This window comes from Dryobates pubescens, chromosome 30, assembly GCF_014839835.1.
Source record: "Dryobates pubescens isolate bDryPub1 chromosome 30, bDryPub1.pri, whole genome shotgun sequence".
NCBI classification, from domain to species: Eukaryota; Metazoa; Chordata; class Aves; order Piciformes; family Picidae; genus Dryobates; species Dryobates pubescens.
The window spans coordinates 6,077,501-6,087,500 of NC_071641.1; the positions used below are offsets into that span (position 1 = coordinate 6,077,501).

Below are 10,000 nucleotides of genomic sequence, written 5' to 3' on the forward strand. Positions count from 1 at the left end.
CCTATCCTATGCTATCCTATCCTATCCTATCCTATCCTACCCTAGACTAATTCCATTCCATTCTAGCCCAGTCTACTTTATTCTAATTAATCCTAATTCTATCCTGTTCTGATTTTATTTAAATCAAGTTACCTGAAAGCCGATTCCTACCTTTATATTGGTGTATTTTACAGCACAAAGTGATATTTAAATCTCAATGATTATTTGGGGCCTTGGGGGAAAATAAATCCATGTGTACACATCTATGAGCACAGCTGTGATTGTGCGTGCACTATTTGGAGGCTGATGGGCTCCAGAAAGATAATATTTCCCAATTCTGGATTCTCAGAGACACTTTCCACTCTCCTCTTCATCTCAGACTATCTTCTTTTAGCAATTCAGGCAAGAAGTCAATCACATTGAGTCAGTCTGAAGAAAAACATTTTATGCTGTTTTTCTCATACAAACCCCCCTCCTGCCGTAATCTGCCACAGGAAATTGACCTCACAGTAAATTCTTTACAGATTCAGTCATGTTTTTACCATCCACTTAAACTTGCATACATAACCTGAGACTGTACCTCTGGATCAAGGAATGTGACAAGCCAAAATAAAATCAAGTCAAATTAAATAGCAAGAAAAAGCTGCAAGCAACACAAGACTGGGGGGCAGGGGAGGGTGGGGGTAAAAAAAAAAATTGGTCATGACAGCAAAACTGCAAGTATTAAATAAAGAAGTCAGAAGCAAATTCAGGAGCACCCCAATTCAGGTTGACAAGTGTTGAGAAATACTAATGGACTTTTTTAATGAGTGGTTTGATGGGTGAGAGAAGAAATTACAGGAAAAGTACATGTAGGAGTGTATCAACATAAGGTATGGGGAAAACCAAACCAAAATAAAGAAATTTTTTAAAAAGAAATTAAAATGAACCAAAAAAAAATTTAAAAAAAAAAAGAAAGAGAGAAAGAAAAAAGGGGGGGAAAAGTATTGCAAATGAAAAAAAAAACCAAAAAGACATGTAAATGTGTGCCTACCATTTTCCAGATAAGAAGGGGCCGTACCTTCTGAGGGGTCAAGGCGGCGAGCCCGCCTCCCGTGTTTGGAATTGTTGTGTACAAACATGTTGTCTGAGACAGCCAGCACGTGGCCATCCACATTGACTGTTGTTGATACAACAACCTGAAAAAGAAAAGAAAAGGCCCCCCACCCCAGATTTAAAACATCCAGCATAATTTTCAAAGGGATACAAAATCAGAGAGGCTTTTGAGACCAGAAAAACATCTACCGCTCACAACTTTTCCACTGACAACTCCGAACGCATCTTTGTTGATGGGGTTAAGCCTGGTGATTTTTTAACCCACAATTGTTTCTCTTCAGGACCTGCTACACTAATTAGAGTTTAATCTCCTATTATGCTAACAAATGAATTCAATTCAGGGAAATATTCTTCTAGCCATTAGTTTCAGAAACACCCCTCCAGCCACTCATTTTAAAAGCGGCTGTTTTGATTGATCTGTTGATATATTGATTAGATAGTTTATCTAATTAAAATTTGTTCACTTGAGACTGCCTTCAAATGAAGGGTTGTGAGGATTCCAGATCAAAAAATAAAGCTTAATAAATCAGGAACCATTGCAACTCCCCCATTTGTTTTGGTTTTTTTTTTTCTCCAGTAAATGATCTCCAGGTCAGTTTTACAATTACATTTAATGTCTGATAAAGAACTTTTTTGCATCTGAAAAGACCCGAGTTGAATATGAATAGTGAAAGTGTTTTCAATCCATGAAAAGTATCCCTTCTCAAGTTCATTTGGATGGTGATTGACCCTGGTATGTCAATGGAATTTCCTCCTTTATTTTTGAGTGAAAGACTCCTATTCTTGTGCCCAGGTTCAGAGTCCGGCCATAGAAATGATGATGGATAGGGCAGCCTTTGGCTTCCAGCTGCTTCTCAGTGGAAAATGGAAAAGGAACATATGCAAAAGGCACAAACCTTCCCAATAAAAACACCTACACAATGGAACTGCGAAACTCCTCCCGGAAATGATAGTGCACAAACACAAACCAAAGAGGAAACCAGGAGATGGGCCTGTGAGGAGTGCAGCTTCATCCATCGATCCCTGTTATCCCAGATAGACATTTACAACTCATTTAGATGCTCTAGCATGGGCCCTGTGTTGGGGCCTCCAGATTTGCTAACTGAAGCAGAGTCATAGAATCATAGCTTTGTCTCAGTTGGAAAAGATCATTGAGCCCAAACATCAGCCTAACAACACCGTGGCCATTAAACCATGTTCCAAATGCAATGATCAACATTTCTTGAACACCTCCAGGGATGGTGACTCCACCACCTCCCTGGGCAGCCTATTCCAGTGCCTGGCCACTCCTGCAGCAAGGAAATTTTTCCTAATATGCAACATACATATTCCCTGGCACAATTTCTGGCCATTTCCTCTAGTTCTATCACTTGATACTAGGGAAGAGGTTGAGCCCCACCTCGCTCCAGCCTCCTTGCAGGAAGCTGTAAGGAGCAATGAGACCTCCCCTCAGCCTCCTCTAAACACCCCCAGCTCTTTCAGCCACTCCTCTTAAGACTTATTCTCTAGACACTTTACCAGTTTAATAACTGCAGTGTTTTCTTAGGGGTTTAATGTCAGCAGAGTTCTTAAAGATAATGACTAAGTTAGACCTCATCAACTCTCATCAAGTGCTGAAAACCAGGTTGGATGGGCCTTCAGCAACCTGGTCTAGTAGAAGGTACCCCTGCCCTGCCTGTGGTTGGAACTAGATGATCTTTAACGTTATCAAGTCATTAAATTATTTGAGCTGGAAGGGACCTTAAAGATTGTTTATTTCTAACCCACTGCCAAGGCAGAGGCACCTCTTACTAGACCCTTTCCAACCCAAACTGTTCTATGATTTTATGACTCTATGATGGTGGCAGAAGCTGGTAGACATTTGAGCTTTCACTTTCCATTTGTTTTATTTTACAACAGAAATGGTGGTCATGGTTCTTCCACCAAGCCCCAAGCACTTAACCAAAGAAAAACAAATAAAACCAGCCCTCTTTTTGCACAGAGCTGGTCCAAGGCATCAGAAGAAAATTATTGTCTGCTTCTATGTTTTGGATTACCTCTGATCCTGTTTCTTATTCACAACCCATAATTAGCTTTCAGCTATCACAAGCACCTTCCCTGTGTATCCTGCCTCCTTTGAGACAGCCATCTGCGATACCCTTTAGAACAGCCCGAGGGTAACTCTCTGCCAGGCTGCTCTGCTTTTCTGTCTTCCTCCTTTTCCCAAAATTGGACACTTTTTTGCTCTTGTCAACATCCACTTTGGAATGTCTTGGCCACAGAGCCACTGCCAGGCTATTGGGCTAGCTGCTTTCACTCCTAAGGAGGCCGGCAGACTTGAAGAAATATTGCAACACATACAAGTGTGATTTTCAGTCAAGCTTTCTGGATGGTGTTCCTAGAACATGGTGTATTAAAAAGACAGAGAAAGGTGTATATAAAAATGACAACTATTTTTGTTCTGTCATGTATATATAGGTCAGCCACCGAGGGAAAATACTGTAGTTCAGCAAAAGAAAGTAGACTTGCTAGGCTTTGTTATATCGGCTTCTTCCTGCAGCACACCTAAAGAAAGGTGCTGAGACAGTGAAACCAGTTAAAAACATTGTTCAAGATCTGACACACTGTTAAGTCCAGTTAAACCTTCTGAGAGGCAGGGAGATTAGCTAAAGAGACCCAGAAAAGTCTTTCTAGTGCCTACTGGCTCCACTGTCGGCCACATGATCACTCCTGACTGATGCTTCATTTAGTCATCGGTGAGACAAAGAGGACATTTCCACTCATTCCAGGTTTGACCTTCTGTTCTGTTCAGGTGGATCAATATCACCAACACCATGTGAAGCTGAGATGCATGAAAAATGGAAGCTTGGTTCAAAATGTTTTGAAGAATTTTTTTTTTCCCCAGCTACAGATCTTTTTTTTTTCTGTTGGCTGGCTCAAGGATTCTGGCTTCACCGGTTGGTTGGCTGTGCATGGAAAACAGATGTCACATGTTTTGCTATCAAGTTGAGCCACAAGTTTTTCTTCTCAAAACCAAGAAAGTTTTGTACATCTCAATACTGCCTTTTATTGCACTCAGATATGAATCATTGTGAATTCTTTTTGATGCAAAAGGCATCTATTTCTTAACAAGCATTTCAAATGACCCCAAATACAGAGGCAATCATTTGTCCGTCACATCAGCTGCCTCTCTGCAGTGGTTATGATTCACTACAGGGTATTGCAAAAGCTGTAAGGAGAAAGTGAAGTATTAAACATTTTCTGACACAACTGGAATAAAGCTATGGAGGTTGGACCATCACTACTGGAATTACACATCAGGAATCTAAAAGCTCCTGTGTGAGATCCAAACTTCACTGCACTCTATGGTCATATCTGTGAGTATGATTATGTTACTTGCTGTACACATGTAAAAGTCTCTGTGGATCTGATCACATGGCACACTACAATGCAAGGTGTTAGTATGAAGGAAGAGTATGGAAATGCTTTGAAAGAATCACGGAATGTTTGAGTTGGAAGGGACCTTAAAGATCACCTTCTTCCAACCCTTCTGCCATAAACAGGGAAATCTTCTACTAGACCTGGTTGCTCAAGGCCTCATCCAACCTGGCTTTGAGCACTTCCGGGCTTGAAGTTCTAACTTCTTTAGGCAACCTGTTCCAGTGCTTCATCATGTCTAATATAAATCCAGCTTCTTCCAGTTGGAAGCCATTATCCCTCGGTCTTGTCACTCCATGCCTTTGTAACGAGTTCCTCTCCAGCTCTCTGTTAGCCCCCTTCAAATACTGGAAGGCTGCTCTAAGGTTTCCCTGGAGCCTTCTCTTCTCCAGGCTGAACAGCTCCAACTCTCTCAGCCTGTCTTCATAGGAGAGGTGCTCCAGCCCCCCCAAAAAAAGAGATGAACAGCAGAGGAGAGACCCACTTGCTTCAGCACAGTCCACTGCAGAACTCAACAAGTCCCAAGAACCAGAATTTAAATTTGGGACAAAATGTAAAATACCAACAGCACTTTTTTTTCTGAGTGATTTTCAGTATTAGGACTACGCTAAGTCAAAGTGGTTTTCTCCATTAAAAGAGTTGAAGATGAAGATGTAAGCCCTGGATGCATCATTTACTCTTTAAGAGGGATCTGTACCTGGAATCTTCGCATGTCTCTCGGGTTGCCTGCATTCTTCAAACAGTTCTGATTGCACTTGAGGAAAAACTTTAGGAAGAATCTATAAAGATACAAAATTGAAATCTATTAGACTCATCTCCATGCAAATCCAATTTTCAAAAAAAGTTCAGTATTATCTCTTCAGAAACAGTTGTACCCCAAAGAACACTGGTAGTGAAATACCACTTTTCCTATGAGCTAATGAGCTTCTCTTAACACGTAAGAACTCTGCCATAAACAGAATGTTGTTGCCAAGGAAAGGCAAATTTATATTTTTAATTTTTCAACAACTACAAATGAATTGACTCCAGGCCATATCTTCAGCTTGGTGTGGGCAAGTTGATTTCAATGACTCATTGACTTCAAAGGCAATGACTTTACACCAGATGAGAACTTGTCTCTCTCCTGTGTTTTGTTTAGTTGTTTGTTTGGTTTTTTTAATACACTTTGTTTTTTCACAACTTAAATTAGCAGTAATGACCTCTATGCCGAAAAATTCCAAGGTAATGAATGATCAGTCTTCTGAAAAACATTTGGCTTTGCCTCCGGTTTGAAAACTTTCACTATTCAAAAGGACTCAACCCAACTCCTGCTGACTCCAGGGAGATCCAGGCGGGATCTGCCCACCGGCAAGGCCCCAGTTCCCTCATTGTTTATGAAAGGAAAGGCACATGGCAAATTAGGCCCTGTCTTATGACCTCTTCAACCTTTGCCAGCCTTTAACTCTAAGGAGTCACTCTACCCGGGGATGGAAATCTAGCTTATTTTTGCTGAGCAGCAACCAGCAATTATTTAGGACTAACCCTTATCATCTAGGCATCTCCCCACAACCTGCTTTTGTAGCAGTGTTGCCTCGTGGGAACAGAGTAAGCACTTAGAGAAAGGGGAAAAGCTTGGAAAGATGCACACTTTTTCATGCTGCCCTCCTGATACAAGATGTTTTCAACCTGCAGGCTATGAAAGATGGGGGAACCTTCATGGTCTTGTCCATGTAGAGGAGGATGTTTACAGCCTAACACCTTCAGTCCTCTCTTTCTGTAGCTATATGTTCATGTTTCATAGTTTAAAAGATACTCTGTAAGTCCATTTTGTTGGCTAAAGACAAACAAGGCTCAGGACTTTCTCCTCACCCAAACTTTCTCAGATTCTCCAGCCTATCAGCTTGCGCTACCTAACTTTGTGCATGTTGAACTTAGGCAGAGCTTTTGCATTTAGATTATGAATAATTACTATTCAGTCGTGTTAAAGTGACTGTGACTATTCTGACAGTTTCCATGTGCCAACAGCAATCCTGGTAGAAGAAAGCCAGAAGCCTCTTGCCTTCTTCAGCACCCAACACGGCCCAGTCACGGCCGATAGAAAGTACAGCTGCAGATGCACCACTCCTGAGGAGCTCTGAGGGTCAGACAGGAGCATTATGAGAGTATCCCCATATCACAAACTGGGGCTTTTAATTACAGCTATTCCTTTTCATTAAATCTTGATCAGAACCCAAATATTAATATAAGATGTTAATGCTGAAGGCACAATCTCTTGTACCAGAGAAGGAAGCAGCTGAATGTGCTGAAACTGCACATGAAAAAAAATCAGTGCTGTCAGTTCAGCTAAATGTGTATTACTTTAAAAGTTCCTATCCCAAAATCTGTAAAGGGTATTTAGCTGCTGAGCTGAAAGAGAGATGGAATTCTGTGGTGGTTGACATGATCTCCTTACTCAAACTCAGGTTTTCTGGATGCTGCTTCAGGGACATGACAAACAACTCCATAAAAACGGCATTTTTTTTAACCCACACACTCAGCCTAATTCTATCTGCTTAGTTTTAAGGAATTATTTGAATCGTAGAATTGTTTCAGTTGCAAAAGATCTCTAAGATCATCTAGTTCAACTGTCAACCCAACACCACCATGCCCATTAAACCATGTCCCCAAGTGCCAAGTCCACACGTTTCTTCGGCACCTGCAGGGAAGGTGACTCCACCACCTCCCTGGGCAGCCTGTTCCAGGGGCCTGACCACTCTTGCAGCAAATGAAGTTTTCCTAATGTCCAACCTAAACCTCTCTTGGCACAATTTCAGGCCATTTCCTCTCATTCTGTCACCTGACACTAGAGAGAAGAGACCATCCCTTTACCCCACTACAACCTTCTTTCGGGTAATTGTACCTGTAAGAGGCATTTATGCTCTCCAGATCAACTAAGTGTAGGCTAAACATAACAACATTTATGTCATAACTCTATTCTTGTCTTTTTGCATGAGCTGTGATGATGTGCAAGGCCTAGTTGGTGCCCACATCGGTACGGGTCTACCAGGTGCTGGGGAGCCAGAGGCTGGCGTAAGCCACCAGCTTTTCAACTCCATAGTGCTAGAGCCAAGCTGAAGAGGAGACTTTTATATCTTCCACCTCTTTTTTTTTTTCCCCCTTTTTTCTTTTTAATCTCAAATGGGTGTTGTGAGGCTTATTGAGCTAATGTTTGTAAATTGCTCAGAAATTCTCCAATGAGTTGTGCAGGAGGAATGCTAAGTATTGCTCCTCCTGGATTGTTTTTAAAGTGAAGCACTCTTGATGAATTGTTTCTATACAGAGAGCTCACATCCTGTCAGAAAAAAAAAGAGGCCATTAAGCACCCTTTCACTAAACATCAACTGGAACTAGTATTTGTTCAATTATTTGGTGTAAAGGATTCACAATTGGTGGAATTAGACATCTTCAAGCTTACTAGGATGACCCCAAGATAGATATTTAGATCCATTGGGCTAAATCTTGAAGCCACAAGGCTGGGGTGAACACAGCCAGAACTTGTATTGCATTCCTTGATACTCAGATATGTAATTTTATTTGTTTAATCCTTGTTTCCAGAGAGTTTATGGAGCACAGACATGATTTTCCAAGGAAGACAGCATTAAGTTAAAAAACATGATCCCAGATAAGGTGTTTCTCAAAGGTTGCCAAGAGAGGATAACTGACTTGATTGTTCTTCTCAGCTGACTTTCAAGGACTGTTGATGCTGCAAACCCATCTCTACCACAGAAAACAAAGCTGGATGCTTTCTTTGTGAGCCATGTGCTCCCAAAACAAGATCATGGAGACAGAGCAAGAAACAAGGAGCTGGCTTGGAGCTCTGTTTGGTCTCAAACATTGTTGCCACCAATAGAATGAGAAGACGAGGCCTCCTCGATTTGGCCATCCCTCTTTTGTTTTGTATTATACACACAAATTGTAGCCTTTTTTTAGTTATACAGACTTGCAAAACAGCCTTCCTCAACACACTAAGCTGCTCCTGAAATTATTACTTTTTTTAATACAGACTCGCAGAACAGTCTTTCTAAACAGACTAAGCTGCCCCTAAAATGTTTTTTTAAATACAGACTTGCAGAATAACCTTCCTAAACAGACTAAGCTGCTCCTAGAACACTGATAGGGAGAAAAATTCAGTCATTGTGATGTTCCTTTGCTCAGATTTTTTTCACGCTGCTCGGAAGTATACTGCTCCCGCCTTAATTAAAATGTATAACCCACCACAAGGCTCCACTATTTTAAGCTAAAATTTACATCTTTTATTAACTCACCTCACCTATACACTTAGCTGGTGGTGCCTCTCAACACCCATCTGCCAGCCCCTGGTACAGTAAAGTCACTTGATATTCCACCCACCAATTTTTCCTAACAACCACTGTGCAATTAAAGTCCCCGCGTTCGGGTGGGAAGGAAAATGAGGCACACCTGCGGCCAGGCTGCGTTTGAACTGCTTGCAGAAAAGGACCTAACAAGGTGAGAGCACACCACAAAGTTATAGGCCTGTCAAGCAATTAGGTTTTCACTTCTGGGACATCCGCACAGTGCAATTATGCTACACATTACAACCTGGCTAATCTTCTGAACAAATGTCATGTCTCGGAGAAGCTAGTAAAAGCAGTTCATCTGCAAATGTGTCTGCTCCTAAGCCTCCACCTTATGCACATAACAACCTACAGGAGAACTACTTTTTCTTTTTCTTTTTTTTTTTTTCCCCTCATGTGTGTGATATTAAAGATGAGGTTTTTGCCACAGAACATTTTTTTTAAAACCCTTCAAGTGCCTTTTCATCCCTTTCACCTCTTCTTAACCTTCTTGAGAGGAGGTGTTGTAGCAAATAGACCAGAAAGACTTCTGTGCTTGAATTTCAGTGCTAAGCAGGAAAATATTCAGTATTAGAAGCACAAGCAGTGGCTTTGGTATGGTCCAATTCAAACAGTGTTTGGCTAAAGGAATATTTGTGGCAGAAAACCACCTATTACACCCCACATCCTTTACATCATTAGTAAAGCTTATTTCCATCAGACCCCAAACAGAGGCGTCATTCATGCAGATAAACCTCAGCAGGAAGTAAATGTTTAATTCTTTTTTTTTTTCAGATACTGAGTGTGAGCATCCTGGTAACCCAAAATCTGCACGGGTGAGAGGCTGTATCTCACAGAACCTCACAATGGAATGGGTTGGAAGGGACCTCTGAAGATCATCTAGTCCAACAACCCTGCTAAACTAAGATCATCTAGAATAAATCAGTCTCCTGTTAGAAATGGTTCATGGTCTGGTTAGAAAGTTAGATGGAACCTGCTGTGATGAGCAGTCTCTACCTCTATGTCACAGAATCACAGAATCATAAAATCATAGAGTTGTAGAATCACAAAATAATAGACTGGTTTGGGTTGGAAGGGACCTTTAAAGCTGATTTAGTCCAACCCCTCTGAAGGACCTCAAATGAGGTCCTCCCAATGTCCAGCCCAAACTGAACAGAGGATAAGAAAACTGTGTC

General features: G+C 41.3%; 1 protein-coding gene across 9 annotated transcripts in view; it reads right to left on the bottom strand.

The window, feature by feature from the left end:
- Positions 1–10,000, bottom strand: part of EBF3 (EBF transcription factor 3) — a 138,675-nt gene that overhangs the window by 44,725 nt on the left and 83,950 nt on the right. For 5 of the 9 annotated variants that reach the window (XM_054174709.1, XM_054174705.1, XM_054174708.1 and 2 more), the window contains exons 7-8: positions 5,189–5,270; positions 1,013–1,157 (exon numbers count right to left, since the gene is read on the bottom strand). In XM_054174709.1, coding sequence (XP_054030684.1) covers positions 1,013–1,157; positions 5,189–5,270 — 227 coding nt within the window. The remainder of the gene's footprint in view (positions 1–1,012; positions 1,158–5,188; positions 5,271–10,000) is intronic. The other 4 variants (XM_054174711.1, XM_054174707.1, XM_054174710.1 and 1 more) reach the window with 1 other exon arrangement.